Source organism: Oscarella lobularis, chromosome 15 (assembly GCF_947507565.1).
Source record: "Oscarella lobularis chromosome 15, ooOscLobu1.1, whole genome shotgun sequence".
NCBI lineage: Eukaryota > Metazoa > Porifera > Homoscleromorpha > Homosclerophorida > Oscarellidae > Oscarella > Oscarella lobularis.
The window spans coordinates 1,183,354-1,201,806 of NC_089189.1; the positions used below are offsets into that span (position 1 = coordinate 1,183,354).

General features: G+C 46.3%; 1 protein-coding gene across 4 annotated transcripts; it reads left to right on the top strand.

The window, feature by feature from the left end:
- The first annotated feature begins 314 nt into the window (after positions 1–314).
- LOC136196307 (uncharacterized) lies at positions 315–18,360 on the top strand. 4 transcript variants are annotated; one of them, XM_065985831.1, is made up of 30 exons: positions 315–379; positions 446–934; positions 998–1,137; positions 1,495–1,579; positions 1,628–7,993; positions 8,045–9,001; positions 9,054–9,154; positions 9,210–9,486; positions 9,545–9,726; positions 9,779–9,979; positions 10,026–10,133; positions 10,182–11,324; positions 11,378–11,553; positions 11,602–11,734; positions 11,783–11,890; positions 11,949–12,221; positions 12,272–12,655; positions 12,705–12,835; positions 12,883–13,034; positions 13,084–13,236; positions 13,289–13,484; positions 13,537–13,868; positions 13,916–14,073; positions 14,132–14,249; positions 14,302–14,391; positions 14,441–14,533; positions 14,586–15,248; positions 15,300–17,543; positions 17,603–17,848; positions 17,901–18,360. In XM_065985831.1, exons 4-30 carry the CDS (start codon positions 1,516–1,518, stop codon positions 18,068–18,070), a joined length of 15,219 nt encoding a protein of 5,072 aa, XP_065841903.1. In that variant the 5' UTR covers positions 315–379; positions 446–934; positions 998–1,137; positions 1,495–1,515; the 3' UTR covers positions 18,071–18,360. The 4 variants fall into 4 exon arrangements, with proteins under 4 accessions (XP_065841903.1, XP_065841901.1, XP_065841900.1 ...); XM_065985829.1 differs by having other exon boundaries at positions 446–717; positions 779–1,137; XM_065985828.1 differs by having other exon boundaries at positions 446–1,137.
- The last annotated feature ends 93 nt before the right edge of the window (positions 18,361–18,453 follow it).

The window sequence follows — 18,453 nt, forward strand, 5'->3', positions numbered from 1 at the left end:
ATTGAAAAGAAATGCGTTCCTATTTTTTTTCTAAGAAAACCAAGGTACGTGAGAAACCATCTTATCATACAGACCTGCCCATTTCTCTAGACGGCGTTAACGAATAGTTTAGGAACGCAGTAGGTCGAAACTGCCACTTGTATGACACATCTTCCTCAGAAGCAGAACAAGACAATTGAAAGCCATCTTTGCTTTTTCTAGAAATGTCACGGTCGGTTCGTTCCGTATTGTTGGACAAGACCCCATCTAAAATAAAAAAAATGCAAAAGTGGCCTTACGTGACAGCCCGCGCTTTCGCGAAGGCGCGCGTTAGTCATGGTCAGAAGTACTCTACACAGTAGTGTAGCTCGCGAAAGCGGAGAGTAACGAGATCCAAAACGTAAGTTGGACGCGTTTTGCTGTCGCAAAGCTTAGTTTTTTTCCGTTACACGTCGCGAACGAGAAGTCGAACGTAAGGCGATGTGTTCGTCGTCGTCCGAGCGAGCAGAACGGGCCCAGAACGAAGAAAAACCACTGGAAAAACGTACCAGAGTCTGAGAAAATCAATCCAGTGACGAGACGAGAAGAACGACGGCAAAGAAATGACGCCAGAACCGGGCATATGCGCCTGCATGTCGTCGAGCTTCTAACTCTCCCGGAAGAGAGCGTTGCTTTTAGATGTGTCGCTTTCGTTCAAATTTTCGACGAGTCAACTCAAGTAGATTATTGGTCATACCGGTAGTTCGATTTTGCATCTCAATTTATTATGATTTATAGACATATGTACCTCATTTTTTAGGAGTCCTCCTACGCAGTGTATTTCTCTAACCTCATTGCGTACGTCACATTGACTCCGCGTCACTCAAAGACCGTAAAAGGCGTCAAAAAGCATTGATCATCGAGCGTCGATATCGAGAGGACAATCGACTATCATGCTTTCAGAATCTACGTCAGAGTGCGTCTAACCTTAGGGGACAGTTCCCGTTATAGCTTCGTATGTGGGATGTTGCATGTGTAGGGGATTCTTCGTAGGGACTCCTCCCCACGCGCTCCATTGTATCTACTTTCGCCATGTATATGCGCACGCATCAAAGAAAGTGAGACTTCTAATCCCTGTGCCAAGTCCGTGTGCGTCGTTCAACTCTGAAAATCTTCTCGGTGAGACAGCGCACATAGCCTGAGGAAAATGCAAACAGACGCCAATGCTAAGTGTGCATGGTTATGTTGTTTACATTAGCTAAGATCCTATGCACTTTTCGCCTACTGTAAACACGGCGTCACAATGAGACTACCTTAGCTGCAATCTGCACACGCCACATTCACTGCAAACCCTGCTACTATAGTATACGAACCCGTAGAGTCGTCTCAACTTTTGAATTTTGGAAGCCACGCCCAATATTCAGATACACCACGCCATAGATTGTTCTCCGCTCATTATGACGCATCGCGCCCTTGTCACGCATGTTGTCTACGTCCAACGGTTTATCGTTGTGTAACGCATGTCTTTGTTTCCAGAGCAGTTGCCTTTCTCAAGCCATGGCTTTCACATGGCTCCTCGTCGTGACGAGTATCTTTTCATTCCTATTTCCAGCTCAAGTCTGTAAGTTTCCACGTTTTCTGAGTTGTTATTTTGAGCGGTTCTTCTTAGTCGGTTCTGAAACGGAAATCGGGGGAGCCTACGCGTCAGATGTGTTGTTGACCGTAGCCAATAGTCCTTACGTTGTCACCAGAGACCTGACCGTATCAAGTGGGACGACTCTCACAATTGAATCCGGCGTGAAGATGAATTTTCAAGCTAGAGTACGTCTCATCGTCAACGGAACCCTCAGAGCAATCGCTGGCTCACGTGGGCGGGAGATCGTCATGTATCACAATGCGACAGTGGGAGTCAATTCGGCCGCTTTGCGTCTCGTCGGCGGAGCGACTCCTCGTGAAGGCCGGATCGAAGTGTTTGATTCACTGAGCAATAACTGGGGCACGGTGTGCGACGATTTTTGGAATCGAAACAACGCCAAAGTCGTCTGCCGGGAGCTCGGGTTCAACGATCCTATAGGTTCTGATTATTACACGAGGCGTTTTGGTGCTGGAGCTGGAGACATTGGACTATCGAACGTAGATTGTGATGGCGTTGAGAATTCTCTTTTGGATTGCCGCTCTCGAAAGTGGAACAATAACAGCTGCGAGCATACGGAAGACGTGGGTGTTGTATGCGGTGAAGGGAGTGTGGGATTTTGGGGCGGCATTGCGTTTGAAGGCGAAGGTGTCGCAGTAAGTACGTCATCAAATGGAGTAATGAACTATTCGACGTCAAGTGTGATGCAAAATGTTCGCATTTTGAACGCTGGTATCGTGCCTGACAGAGTTCATCAATCAACTCCCGATGCCAACGTGGCCGCCGTCACAGCGACGTCAGCAGTGGCAAGGATGATCAACGTGACAATTTTGGACAGTCGATCGTCAGGAATTGAGCTCAATAACATTCACGCGGACATTGACTTCGAAGCAGTTGCTGTTCGTAACTGCAGTGGAACGGGCCTGACTGGACAGTCCTCTCGCCGTCTGACGTGCTTGCGATGTCACGTGGAGAACTGCCATCAAGGCGGTATCAGTATCAACAGAATTCCTAGTCTTTCTGGTCGACCAACTGTCAGCGTTCCCTCATATAATTTCAGTCATCCAAAAACTACGAGAAGTGGCGAAAAATCATATTTTGTCGACGACAAGGGTATTTACTTTACCTTCAAAACGGCAAGCAGTAACGCTGGCCGCTATTTCCGCATTTTGGAGACTTCTCCTGGCTACGGGTTGTCCGTTTCCTTTGACCGCTTTCTAATCCGCGGTCGAGGGTATTTTAGAGTGATCAATGGATACACAGGGTACGTACATTTAAGTCGTTGGGCCTGGCCTACGTCGTCTGATGCAGTCAACGTGACGGCTGACTATCATCAATTGGTGATATACTTTAATACGTATTCCTGGTACTCCACGGACTTGACTGGCGATATCAAAGCGTACGTTTCTCGTTATCGTTTGGATTCACGACAAGTGAATCTTTTGGGTTGCTCAACGGTTCGTTCCGTTTCATCTTATGGGCTTCAAATTCAAGGGTCTCTTGGATCTTTGCGTGTTGCTGAACATAATGCGATTGACAATGGAGGAGGTGGCATGCAGATTTCTGGAACCGGCTATTCAGTTCAGATAGACAGATCTGTGGTTCAATACGGGGTTCGTGATTACAATTCCAACCACGGAATTCACATAAACGGCTATTTTTCATTGACGGAGCTCTCTCATTCTCGCATTAGTGATCATTACTATGGAGTCTACTGGTACAGCAATGGCGCTGGAAATATAAGCATCTTGGATAACGTTTTCAACGGATCACGCACTGACTCTGGACTGAGATACATCTACAGTGGTCTCTACGTACGATGTTATGAACCATACACATATAATTGGAAATTGAATGGGAATCGAACGGTTTCTATTGATGGAAATACTTTTACTCGAGTCGGAGCCTTTCAGCAGGGTTCATATGCAATGCGGTTCTATGCGCATTATTCGTATGGATTAGTGAGCATGGTTAACGTGACTAACAATTTCTTTATTCAAAACGGAGGGCGTTTCTACTGTCACCAGAATTTTTACCACGCAGACAAAAGTGTAGTGTTTGCGAGAAACAGATTTGAAGATAACGACGTTGGATCTGGCTCAAGCGTTTTTCAACTGAGTACCTACGCCAGTAGACATGTCGGAGTACGCGTCATCGTAGAAGAGAATACTTTTGTTCATAACAAGGGTCAATCTATCGTTCTATTGTCTCCTAGCTTTTCCTTCAGCGATAGAGTTCTTCAAGATCAGAACTTGGCTCTCTTCAGAAACAATACTTTGGAAAATAATGTTGTTTATAATAGAACAATCGCGTCTACAGCTCCAAACTGTGTTTTTCAAGTGGCCGGAAGTGTCTTCATGGAGGTCTATCATAATGTGTTTAATAATCCAGGCTCTTTATATGAAGTTGGCAGTAGAATCGAAGGAACGTCGTCGTTGGACAAGGTCAATTTTACTTTCAACTATTGGGGGACAGTCCTTGATTTGACTATTCAAAACAGAATATTTGATTTTGACGATTCGAATTTCTTTGTTACAGTCAAGTACTTTCCCTTTCTGCTCTCTACAAACGTATCCGACGTCGCAACAAGCCATCCTAAAAGGCGCCCTCAGTTTGTTTTTTCATCTGGAAATGTAGGAGGCCAACTAAACGACTATGTGGTGTTGACAGCGGCGGGTTCTCCGTATCTCGTAACGCGAGATATCACGATTCTTTCAACGGGCACACTTACGATCGAAGCTGGCGTTGTGCTTCGTGTCAAAGCCAATGCGCGCATTTTAGTTGAAGGCAGCATGTACTCGCTAGGAAGTGCAGACAGCCCTGTCACAATTCGTGCACAGAGTAATAGCAACGACTTTCGAATTGCAAGCAGCTACAATTATGGAACTTTACAAGTTGATATTGATCAAGCGTGGCGGTCAATCTGTCTTCCATCTAATGTCAGCAGAGACTACACATCTTTATCAAAGCTTGCTGTTATAGCGTGCAAAAACCTTGGCTACTCCCGCGGCTTTTATTCTTCCCGAGTTTGGTATCCGTCTTTGGGCACTCCCATTATTACGCGATTCAGCTGTCCAGGAAATGCCACCAATATTAATCACTGCACGTTTTGTTCAGGACAGTATTCATCATCAGCTCGTTGTCTTACGGTTTATTATGTCAATTGCTATGATAGAGTTTTCGGAAGATGGGCAGGAATTAGGTTCTCTCCAACGTCGACCGTTCCCGTGTCAGGAAACAGTCATCAGTTGCCCTTCTCAGTTCTGCAGCATACATTGATTCAAGGAGCTGGACGGTGGGGAACGCGATCTGTACCTTCTGTGCAAGTCCTACTAAAGTCGCCGACATTTTTCAACGTGACCATCAAAGATTCTACGTCAACAGCTTTGTCATTCGAATACCTTCACGAAGAAGCTAATCTTACGGGAGTAGTCGTTGAAGGAAGTCAGGGTGACGGAATATCATTTAGTGGTCCGAGGACACGAAATCTGGTCTTTCACGAGACTACAGTCAGAGACGTAATTGGCTCAGGAATTCGAGTGTATCGCACCTCTGATTCATTGCGCGGTTTAACCATGTTTCAATCGATTTGCTCTGCGCCCGCTTCGTTGAAGGTCAGTGTGGGAAATGGAACGTACTTTGGTTTACACCAAGACGATCATTTGGCTGGAATTTACTGTTCTGTTGAGCTTCGAGGCCCTCCAAATACCATCTTGTCTCTGACTCTTGTTTCTGCTCAGCTGTATAGTGACGATAGACTTGTGCTGAGAAACGGACCATCAAGCTCTTCGTCAACAATCCGTACTTACAGCGGTTACAATTTAAATTCGATTGATGACAGCCTTCTGTCTTCTGGAAATTCTGTATTTGTTGAGATTACTACAGGAAGCAAAAGTAGTGCTCCTGGATTTGCTTTGTATTCTGTTGCTCTTTCCACTAGACCGGGTCGTCCCTCTACTCGAATCACTGACGCTGATCTGCTTACCGTCGGGACTGGAATATATATTTCAAGTTCTCGTGACGACGTCTTCATAAGCAACGCTAAAGTTGAAAATTCTTCCAGGGAGGGAATCTACGTTAACTCGCACTACGGATTATTTTGTTTGCGAGACAGCATCGTACGAAATTCTCGAAGTTTCGGCCTATACATATCGTATGGACGAGGCGACATCGAAGTTGTAAACAATTTTATAACGGAAAGCTTTAGGGACGGAATCTACATTTATGGCTACGATCGATACGGACAGCTTACACGCTTGATCGATTCTAATCGCGTGTCCAGATGTGGAAACAGCGGTCTTCGTCTATATAGTTACAATAACAATCAGCGATCTCAATTTGGTAAATGGAATGTGACAAGAAACGTCTTTGACTCCAACAAAGACGGTGTAAGCGTTTCTTCGTCAAATTCGAGATTGACTGACATCGCAATTTCTAAAAATTCTTTTTCGAATCATACGCGATTTGGGCTCAATTTTGACCGCTCTTTGAACTCACATGCTAGCATTGACGGAAACACGTTTGTCGGCCACCGTGGAACTGCGGGAGGAGCAATGCTTTTGCAGGGAACTGCTCAAAGTCTCACGGTCACGCGAAATTTTTTTCTCGGCAACAGTGGAGAATATGTTATCAAACTATCTCCTTACTCTTTCACGATGTCGCCATTTGTGTTTCGAAGCAATCGTCTGATCAACAACACCGTGAATTCTACGGAACTTTACGCTTCGGATAACTATTCTGCTGTAGCGGTCGTGTCTATGTCATCTCGAATTATTATGGAGCACAACGAGTTTACAAATCCTGAATCACAATTTGAACTGGGTATTCAACTTCATGTTCAAAGTTCGTTGGAGTTATCAGTGAACGTGAGCAGCAACTATTGGGGCACGACGGATGAAGCTACTATTCGCGATCGTATTGCGGACTTTGGATACTGTTCTCGACTTGCTAGTGCTGAGTACTTTCCGTACCTCAAGTCTCCGTCGGGCCCTGCCGTGCCGTTTGCTGTTTTTAGAGACACCTCGATACTGAGACCAAATTCAATCGTTCGTGGACGTGTGTTCTCAAATACGACTATTCCTTTGTCGGGTAGTCCGTACACAGTCGTAGGTGACCTTACTATTCTACGTGAACAAACTCTTATAGTAGAAGCCGGCGTTGAGCTTCGCTTCACTGCCAACACAGGAATCATGATCGAGGGTCGTTTGCTTGCTCAAGGAACAGAAAGTCTGCCCATAAAGTTTGTTGATAACAGCTTAGTTGTACGTTCTTCGTCGTCCTTGGGAAGCATTCGCCTTAGTGGAGCGGTACCACACGAAGGAGTTGCTCAAGTGTACTACAATGGAAAGTGGGAAGCACTTTGTGCTCTACAAGATGACGAAGATAGATTCTATCGAACAGATCACAACTACTACTTGTCAAACGTGATATGCCGAGAGCTTGGCTACGTCCACGCTAATAGGCAGTGGCCGCCTTCGCGCTATGTGAATTATTCGCATCCACGAGACACGTGGCTTGAGCATTTGATCTGCCGTGGGTCAGAATCGGTGCTGAGACAATGTTTAAACTACGTGTACCAAAAGTCAAAATGTCATCTTGGAGCGTTGCGGGTTAGCTGCTGGACGAGCTATAATAATCAAGTTCAGTTGAAGCAGCAGCAACAGTCGTGGCTTCATTGGTCCGGCATTCGGTTTTCTCAGTCTTTGCAGCAGCCTTCAGTTCTTAGTCACGTTTTTCTGTCTAGTGCAGGCTACGCCAACGCCGAAAGAGTAGCAGCTATTCAAGCAGTGGGTCACAGGCTTGTCCTTGAGGATATAAATGTGACCAGGAACGCCTGGACAGGCGTCGAAGTTATTAATTCACCAGCTCCCGATATTACCAGGCTTGGCGTGTCAGTGAATGAAGGCACAGGACTTAGATTATCGAATACCCTTTCAAGTGCTCTGAAAGAAGTTTCTGCTGTCGAAAATCGTGGCCACGGGCTGGCGTTGACAATTGGAAACGTTTTGCAGAGTTACTGGAATTACCCTGTCGCATCGCCTGTCGACATTTGCTCTCAGTCTGGGAAATTGTCAGCGACAACGCCTTTTTATCTGAGATATGCACCGAAACTAATGCAGCGCGGCTCTTACTCTCAAATCTGTAGGGTAGACATTCAAGCGGACCCTAATCACATTTTATCCTTTGACATCATGGCTGTTCAATTTCAAGATTCGTCGAGTAAAGTTGTTATTGATGGGAAAACTATTTTTGCCTCAAGCGAAATCCAACTCCCGGGAGGATTTTATCATTTCTCGACCGAGAGCAACGATTCTTTTGTGTCTATTCATACACAACTTTCCGACTCCAATTTTGATGCTCGGAAGAACTTCGTTCTGATATACGTTCAGCAACATATTATGAGTAAGAGAAATTTTGCCGCGTATTGCATGCTTTAATTGGGTTTTTTAACAGTTCCTCCTTCGGATTGGTCGCACGCTGTGTCCGGTGGGCGCTTTTCTTCCAACTTGTTGTCTGGCATTGCCTTTAATTCGAGTCAGAGTACGTACGATCGTTCAAGCATATCAGTTGAGGGTTCTGTGATTTCGAACAACAGTTGGAATGGCGTAGATGGAAACGTCACGAACGGCGGAAAATCGGGCTACGGCTCGTTTATTCGAAACATCAAAATTGCTAGAAGCGCCATATCAAACAACGGCCGATTTACGACTGCATCCTACGCAGGCCGTGCCGCTGGAATCGCTATCTCAGCTGACACTAGCAACATTGTTATTCAGAATAACGATGTTACGGACAACAATGGCGGAGCTGTCAGCCTAAATCTGACTACGCGTCAAAACGAATCAATTTTAGTTAACGTATTTGACAATCGCATTGTCCGAAACAAGGAAGGCGGTACAATAAGCGTTCTTGGTTCTTCTTGTTCGGCGGGACTTGGCGTGAATATTCGTAGCAATACGATCGATCACAATTCAGCTGGCATACTTTACGACACGCTGGCAATTAACAGCGCTGCTGCTACCGTTGCCGGCAACACATTTTACAACAATACCGGACGGCATGTCGTCTATTGGAAGAATGGCCAATGCTCATCGGATTCCGAGCAGACGTTCATTAATAATACGTTGCATTTTAATGTTGGTCAAGCGCCGAGCGAGCGATGGACAGTGTCTGCGGTTGGCGTAGGGCCAAAATACGCTGGAAACGCATTCACGAATCCGGCGAATCAATATGAATTTTTTGCGGGAACTGATTTGGGTCAAGGGCATCACAATGCTGTAGACAATTGGTGGGGGAGTCGGTATTTAAGTGAAGCCGAGAAGCGCGTGCGAGATAAGGACGACGTTTCGAGCTTGGCAGCGGCTGATATCGCACCGATTGTGAAGGAACCGCCTTGGATTGCTAATGGAGGTACGCCATCGAAAATATTCATGAGTCGCGCGTTTTTTATCTTTTTGGCTAGGATGTCAGTATGGATGGACACTAGAAGCTGAGTGGGACTTTTATTGCTATTTGTACGTCAAAGGAGCTATGGACTGGGACGCGGCTAATTCCTTTTGCCAAGTAAGCACCTTACTCTTTACGTTCTCAAAAACTCTCAATAGGCAATTTACTATAGTCGCAGGGAGCACATCTTGGGTCTGTCCACGGAGCTTCTGTGAATACGTTTCTGAATAGTCTGATTCCCCGTCCTCTTGCGCCTCTTACAAGCGCAGGAGCTTGGCTTGGACTACGAAACGACGGCAACGAGTGGTTGTGGTCCGACAGAACGGATTTTGATTACGGAAGCGTTGCTGACGGAAGCGCTAGCGACTGTTTGAAATTGACATCAGCAGGATGGGAGATCGAGGATTGCACTACATACCTTCCTTTCTTTTGCAGCAAACCGCCAGCAGGTATGTTTTATTGTAATTTTTTTGGAAAGTCGAATCTATTGTGTCCTTTTTCCTTCAGTATATTGTCCAAATGCTTGTTCTCAGCACGGACAGTGCGACAGTGGGACTCGTACTTGTTCCTGTTTCAGGGGATGGCTAGGTAAAGATTGCAGCGACTTCCATTGCCACGACGTCAACGACTGTTCCGGTTACGGAACGTGCGTGGGACCAAATCAATGTCGATGTCGAGTCGGCTGGAAGGCAAGGAACCTATTTTTCTTGATTTTTTTAGAAGAGTTACTTGCCGTTGTAGGGTCGATCCTGTACGACCACGTACTGCAATTTATACCTGACATGCGAAGCCTGCACTAGGCAGCCCGGCTGCGGTTGGTGCGACAGTCAAGCTACGTGCATACCTGGTCAAAGCAGTAGCGCAGATGCGCAGCAATGCGACGCGTGGTTTTATTACAGCTGCTACAGTCCTCACGGAGAAGGCTGCTCAGATCGAATAAAGGTATTGAATAATTTGACGCCAGTTTTTGATCCATCATCTTTTGTAGGATATTGGGTGCGCTGGTCCCTGCGATGGGTCTGCGGCTTTAAGCAGCAATGAAACGTGTCAGCATTGCCACGACATAGATCGTTGCTACTACGAAGCAAACGCACAGGTAACTACCAATATTTTCTTGACAAATTTGCCTCCTGACTTTCTTTAGCCGTCTTGTTCTGTTTGGAATGAGTTGAAATGTCCGTACGGAAGGGTTACCCCCGACTACGGTCTTGGCGCAAATTCAACTAAAGTTCCGAGTCATCTGCCTAATGGAAAGTCAGACTTTCGTTCCAAGAGATCGCTTTTAGATAAATCGTCTTCTGATCGTCGTCGCAAGTACGTCGATCTTTATTCGGACGTTCGCGTCGATAGTGGAAGCTCTACCATCTACCGTCTTTTGGGCACTAGCGACTACAATTATTACATCACAACTCCGTCGCTGAAAGACGTTGACACCGGTCACATATTTTCGAGTCGTCAAAGCGGAGGAATACTTGACAAAATACTTGCTATGACCAAATGGGGGGCATATCAGCTGATCAAAGCCTCTCCAGCCTACTTGGAAGAGACGATCAAGTACGCCGATTTTATTGACACCGTTGACTTGGAAGACGTCTATGACGAAGCAGCAGTTGAAATCATTCCAAACGTGACTGCCTTTCTTGATTCCCAGCTTTCTGGAGCGTCCGAAACAATCGTTCTGCCCTCGTCTGTTCCTGTTTATAAGTGTCGACGAACGTCTAACGGAAATACTGTCGTAGCGGTGTCGTCTGCCGGTCTGGATCTTAATCCTCTCAGCAATCAAGGCGTTGTCAGTGCACACGGCAGCGGCTTTCTTGAGGAAGTCAAAGCTATTGTCAGCGCTGGACCACACACAATTGTTCACACGTCTCTGGCAAATTGTTCTCGGTCTCTCTCTGTGAAGTTTCAGGTAAAGACGGCGGGACCATCGGCGGTCAATAAGGTCCCGATTGTCACTGGTGTTGGCGGCGCGGGCGTTGAAGGAGTTGTCATATTTGAAAGCGTTTCTCCATCGGGCCTTGACTTGTCTGTTGGCGACGTGATCGTTGGTCGTCCTAGTGCCCCTTTCGCTGGATTTCTGGTTGATTTTTACGGATCTTTTGATGGCAGCACCGCTTTTATGGAACTCGATCCCTTTAGAGGTGTCGGAGCTTTGTGTAGGGAGAGGAATGTCATTGGGAGTCCTGACGCCAATGGACAAGGCAGTGGCGGACATAGACGTACCAATGTCAAATGGTGCGATGTGAACGAGACAGCGTTCTTTTATCACGACTTAGTGAAGACTAAGGTAAGTTCTTATTAGAGTTCTAATATAATCTAATGTTTTTCGAACTGGTGCAGATTGGAAAATCCGATCAGGAGGTAATCTCAACAGAGGCGATCATCAGTTATGAGCCTCAAGTTGAAATGACGTTCAGATCAAACCATACGTCGCCGTTTGTGACAAAATTAGGATTTTCTTTCAAAGGACCTATACACATAGGAACCAGTGCCGATTTGCAGCTTTTGCCAAGCTCGTGAGTTGACAAGTCTGACATACTTTATACAGCCTGACTTTTTCTCAGGAAAGGAAGCTTAACTCCGACGGCAGTATCCGTGAATGCCCCTTCAAAGCCTTTTTGCATTTCCATTGGTCCTATCTGCATTCGCGGTAAAACGAAGCTATCTGCTGTTTATTCGTTTGCGTTTGATTACGACGTAAGTTTGCGCGAAGTGTATTTTTCTTTGCACAACCTCTTTTTGCAGGTGACTGGTTCTAGTAGCGTATTCTTTTCCTATCTTTCCCAGTCTCGAGGAAAGGCCGAATTGGGCGCAGTATGGAGAAATGGCGTGGGAACCGAATACTTACGAGAGGTAATGTGATAGCAAATAGAGAAATCGACTTTGAAAAAGTAAACTTTATTGCAATTAGGCTCAATTAAGCGCTGATCAAGATTTGGCTGATCATCCGCAGTACTCGTCGAAGTTCAAATCTTCTCTGTCTCCGACTTTCGGAATTACGTGGCCCTCATCGTACGAAGTTCCGGCTCATGTGGCTCAATTTTCGATACCTGCTGTCGTGTCGTCAGCTTTTTCGGCATCACCGAGTCTCTATCATCCGTCATCATATACCGTGGAAATTTCTCCATCTCTCAAAAGTCAGTTTGAGACGACGAGGTGCTCCAAAGGATGTGATTTTGGCAAGGTATCGCAGCAACTTTGATCTGCATTTAATGACTGTATGCATGTGTCTAGAAACTACTTGCATCTTTTCGCGCCGGCGTCGATCGAGTGGACGAAAAGTCGTTCGTTGATCTGCTTTATTACAACTCTTCTCAGAAACGCGATACGTGGCAAAGAGCTTCATTTATCAACGTTACGACGGGTCTCTGTTTGCCGCTGATAGACGAAACGAACTGTCCGTGCGAGTGTCCTGGAGCCGCCTCGTGCTACGACTTCGATAGCAAATTTAAAATATGTCAGCCTTGCAGCTGCAGCGGACTGCCTGGCTGCTCCTGCACGCAAGCATGCCCGGCTGGAACGATTGAAATCTTTAGCTCGTACTTGTCTCGGCCGGTATGTCGCTGCCAGTGTTCGGATTTCGACCAGTCAAATGTTAGAAGCGATGGGTCTTGTCGAGTAAGGAGACGCCGCCTAGTTTGTGCTTGATCTTTTATTATTTCCGTAGTGCGGTTGCACTTGTAACGACGGAAGTAAAAGCGTAGTTGGACCTAACGGCCAGTGTGAGTGCGGCTGTAAGTGCAACAACTGTATGAACTCGCTTCTTGGTCCAAGCGGATGCATTTGTCCTGATGATAAGTATGTCAAATGGGAAGACTTTTATGTAGCTATATCATCGACTCTAGGTGTCCCGAGTGTCCGGAAGGTCTTGAACCAGTTTGGCAAGACTGCACTTGCAGCTGTCAATCAAAGCAAGGTAGCGGTGGTTTGCCTCCAGTTTGTGCCGATGGATGGAAAGGGCCTTTCTGTGACGTGCCTGACTGCAGTCCGTGGCCGTGTAAGATGACTATATACATATAATATTTGTGGTGATGTTCTTTTTTCAGTTTGTTCTGACAACGGTATTTGTACTATTCCAATGGGAAGCGAGAGAGACAGAAAACCGTACTGCGTATGTGACGAACAGTGGATTGGCCTTGGTTGTCAGTTCGCCAGGCCTCGTCCAGGTGGTGGAGATCCCCATTTGCAGACCCTAGACGGTAACAGCTGCGGTGCCTGAAAAGTTGCTATATATTAACTTACTGTTCGTAGGGTTTAGCTATGACTTTTTTGACATTGGCGAGTTTTGGTATTGCAGAAGCATTTCCAACGATTTCGGAGTGAGCACTCGCTTCTTCAAGTACAACAGAGCCTCTCTGATTGGCGCAGTTGCAATAAAAGCTGGTCCGAGCATTGTTACGATTTTCACGCCTCATCAGCCCAATTCTTCAGATTTACCTGTTCTTCGGTACGGAATTAATTGGCGACTGCTATAACTGTTAGTAATAATAGCGTTTTAGACTAAACGGTGTAATGCAGTCCTTATCCGACGGTCTTGAGCTCAGCTTGGCTAAGGACACAGTTCATGTTGAAGTGTCATTGACGTCATCGTCCGAAAGCATAGCATTGATTTCTTTCCAATATTCCAACGGGGTTTCTTTGTCTGTTGACGTTCGGTACAGTGCAGAAATGAAGAGACAATTTGTCAACATCCTTTTTGCTCCGGTGGCATCGTTCAAACGATCCACAGAGGGGCTGTGCGGATTGATGGACGGAAATGTGACGAACGACTTGGTTGGATCGGACAGTGTCTCTTACGCCCGAGCTCAAGTATTGAACTTTGCCAAGTCATGTAAGGCTGAACATTGAACTTTTAATTTTCTTATTTTTTGGCTTTAGGGAGAATTAAACACTCTTTCGATGGCTCCGGTTTGAACGGCACGTGGTCGTGGAATCATTCAAATTTCCACAAAAACGACACACTGGACTTGTCTTACACCGATCCGTCATTTGTTCCTATCTACTCCATCAAAGATGTCGACTTTTCCAGCAAGCTGGTGAGGTTGCAGTCTCTCGCCTTTCTTATATGTACTAGTTTGGTATATCTTCCTGAAGATGGCTGAGAGTCTTTGCAAGCAGCAAGGTCTCGACGGCGTGCGCTTGCAGGAGTGCGTATTTGACGTTGCTATCACAAATGACACAACTCTCTCTCAGCAAGAAACGTATAAGCCAGGTAATGTGTGAAGTGATACCTTCTGCAGTTTCTCAGTAATGAATGGCTGTAGGCTGTCCGACGCAATGCTCCGGAAAGGGGCGCTGCGTAAATAGTACGTGCGACTGTATTCCTGGCTGGTACGGAGAAGACTGCAATCTTGGTTAGTTTTGCTCTAGGATCAACTTTGAGTTTCAGCGATTGAATTGTAGGGTCTTGTGCTAACTGCAGCCTGAATGGCGACTGCGTATCTGGATTTTGCGAATGTCATTTTGGATGGGACGGTATTTTTTGCGACGAACCAGGTAAGGAACAACAACAGCATATAAGTTGCGTGTAATGTCTTGATCCTTGTAGCCAATTGTTCCGGAGTGTTCAACTGTACGAGCCCAGCTCAAGGTCGATGCAAGTCTCACGACGTGTGCGAATGCACCGTCGGTTTTACCGGTTACTCTTGTAACGAGAAGGCAGACTGCAGCCGCATCAACAATTGCTCGAATCACGGAGGATGCGTCGCTCACGACAAGTGCAAATGCGACTACGGCTGGGCGGGAGTCAGTTGCGATCGCTACTCGTGCGAAGCGGTTGACTACTGCAGCAATCACGGCTCATGCGTTGGTTTGGACAAGTGCGCCTGCACGAACGGATGGCGAGGATCGAGTTGCTCTTTTCCGACGTGCAGTAAAGTCGGTGATTGTTCAGGAAACGGCGATTGCGTTGCGCCGAATAACTGTTCTTGCTACGGAGGCTATTCCGGAATAGATTGCGCAACACCGACTAGCTGTCCAGAATTGAGTGATTGCTCGGGAAACGGCGTCTGTTTGGCTCAGAACGGGACGAAGTATTGTTTTTGCTATGCGGGCTACATAGGAGATAAGTGCAACCTTGCGTCGTGTTTTGGTCAGAACAATTGCTCTGGCAATGGCGCTTGCATCGAGGTTGATCTATGTGAGTGCGACTACGGCTATGCGGGTTCAGACTGTAGCAACTTCTCTTGCGAAGCAAAAAAGTTTTGTTCAGGTATAAAAGCTAAGGTCTTGTCTAATGAGCACTCTAGATTTGTTTGTATAGGCCGTGGAAAGTGCGTTGGTCTAGACCTGTGCAGTTGCGGTTCAAAGTGGACGGGATCGGACTGCAACACGCCTGACTGTTCAGGAGTAAATAATTGCGGCAATGCTTCCTCAGGGGTGTGCATTGGACCGGATACCTGTCAATGCACCGCGGAGTATGACGGCCCGCGCTGCGATCAGTTAGCTGGACTTAATCAGCACTCTCCAACTTTTAATGTCTCGTCGATTGACGTCGCTGTTCCAATGACTGCAGCCGTGGGATTCGTCGTTGCGTCTGAATCCGCCATAGACGCAGACACTGGAAAGAACGCTCGCATCACGTACAGCCTTACGAGCACAAATGGCGGGCGGGCGCTGTTTAAAGTGAACCCTCAAACGGGTGTTATTGCAACGGCAGTGTCATTGCATAAATTCGTCGGCAGTGTTTTCTTGCTCACTCTTACTGCGACAGACGGCGGAATGCCGTCGCTTGCAAGTAGTCTTCAAATTTCTCTTACCGTTATTCAGCCGAATTTACATTGTCCTGTTTTCGTGGGCTTACCATCGTCTGTCGGTGTTCATGAAATGGCTTCTTTGGGAGCGAGCGTTGTTCAAGTGACTGCAGTTGATAAGGACGGCAATGCTTCGCTGAATGGAATAGCAAAGTATTCCCTAGATGCATCGACGTCGGATCTGTTTACAATCGATTCCCGAACCGGCTTGGTTACTCTAGCTCGATCTCTTACAGATGACAGCTACGTTCTCAGTGTCATCGCATCAGATCTTGGACAGCCTCCGTGCCACACGCGAGGAAATGTTCAAGTGACCGTTCTCTTGTCCAACCACGCTCCGCAATGCATTCCAGAAAGTCTGACAACTTCAGTTCCGTATACGACGAGTGCAGGCACAGTGCTTTTTAGCCTCAAAGCTACGGACGTCGATAGTGGTGCTGCTGGAAGATTAATGTATAATCTGACGAACTTTGAATCGAGTTCTGTTTCGAGAAACCTGTTTGACCTTGTGACTAGCAATTCGTCTGCAAAGGCAGAAGTGGCTCTTCGCTCTTCTCCTTCGATACCATCTGGATCGTTTAGTTTGGCAAGATTATCTGTGACTGCACAAGATCAAACGTCGAAGCCAAAGTCGTGCACCTTTTTCTTGACTGTCACTATAACTAGTCATCAGTTTGAGTTCGTCAGTGCTAAGGGAGTCGCACGGCTCAACGAGAGTACTCCCGTTCAGTCAATCGTGCCCGTAACACCACCTATGTCTGTTCGCACGACACTGAATGCAAGCCACATTTCGTATAGCCTCTACAACGCCGAATCATTACCTTTTAGTGTGCACGAGAAGACTGGTATTCTTTCTGTCAGCAAATCATTGGATTACGAGCAGCAGAAAGAATACAACGTCAGCATTCTTGCACATACGTCGGAAGTTCCCGGTGCCGTCACCGTGACTACAGTCAGAGTATCGGTCTCAAACGTGAATGACAACGCTCCAGAATTTGATCGACGTCAGTATACCGTCTTTGTGTCAGAGCGGGCAACAGGAGGCGAGTTGCTTCTGACGTTGACAGCGACCGATGCCGATGTCAATTTAGATCGCACCCAAATTGAATACCAGCTGGTTTCAATTGTACCTAAGGAAGCTAAAGACGTGTTTACAACTGGTGCTTATGCTGGTGGATTTCAAGTCTTCTTGTCAAATGATACTGTACTCAATTACGACGTAACCCGTGCGTATAGTCTCATTATCAGAGCGCTGGACAAGCAGAATCCGAGCTTATTTGACCAAGCAACTGTGGTTGTCTCTGTTGTCAAGGCGAAAGTTAAGTGGCCACTATTTGCTCAAGAACAGTACAGCGCTACATTACAAGAGAACGCTCGCAATGGCTCTTCCGTTTTGCAAGTTGAAGCACGTGTTGACGGCGATCCTAATGTCAACGTGACGTATTCGATCAGAAGCCAGAAGTTCGCATCGGGTAGCCTTACGAACGCGTTTACAATGACAAGCTCTGGCGTTCTCGAGGTTGCAAATTCTTTGGAATTGGATTACGAAAAAGTTCGGGAGATTAATGTGGTTATCGTTGCAAGTGTGACTGAGCCAGTTACTCGGACGTCTGAAGCAACGGCAGTCATTTCTCTGAGTGATACGAATGACAATGCGCCGATTTTCAGCAAAGACATTTATAAAAATTCCATTGTTATTGGATCGCCTCCTGGTTTCAGTGTGATAAACGTCAGTGCAACCGATCGCGATTCAGGTGAAATTATTTTCGCAGACTGTCGCTTTCGTATGTTATCGTTATTTCTATATACACAGGAAGCAACGGAGAAGTGACTTACCGCATCGAACCGATCCAAGAATACTTTACCATCGACTCGCTGACTGGCGAAGTATCCCTAGCTAGAGAGTTGGACTCAGAGGCTGACTGGTCGTACGAACTTGAAGTGTCTGCGACGGACGGTGGAAAGCCGTCCTTACGCGGATCGTCAACAATTTCGTTGACGCTTCTGTGCTCTCCAACTACGGGACAATGTCCTCATCATCCAAGTCACTCTCTATACGGTAAGGTGATGAATAGTCAAATTTGAACGTCTTGGGAATTATTGTGTTCTAGCTGTAATAGTCGGTACAGCTGTTGGAGGCGGCGTCATTTTAATAGCGTTGATCATCACAATAGTGGTTTCTGTTGTCGTTGCCAAAAAGAATAAACGTAAACGCGAATTCGACGTTGCCGTTGTTATGGAAATGGAACAAAAACAGGCTTCAGCCTCTCCCCTCCCTTGAAGCTCAGGCTAGTTACTGGATGAATGTTTTTTTTGTTGATGATAATGTCTCATCTCGGTTTTTTCGTCTTTGTACGTCTTGCCTTTGTCTGTTGATTTTTTATGCACGTAGTTCTATGAGGCTTCAGCCTTCCCCCTCCCCTCAGCTGATGCGTTTTTATAGGAACTATCGTCTTGTCTTTGTCTTTATCTGTTTCATTAGGCATGCATTTTAGATCACGAGAAAAGTAGAAAAAGTGTTGTTATTATTACTCAATCCATGCACGGATAGGTACTAGTATCCGTGATCCGTGTCTATGTACCCGCAATGTTTCAATTCAGGGCTGAATTCATCATGAATTCATCCATCAGAAGCAGTAGCACGCGCGCTAGACTCGTCCCATC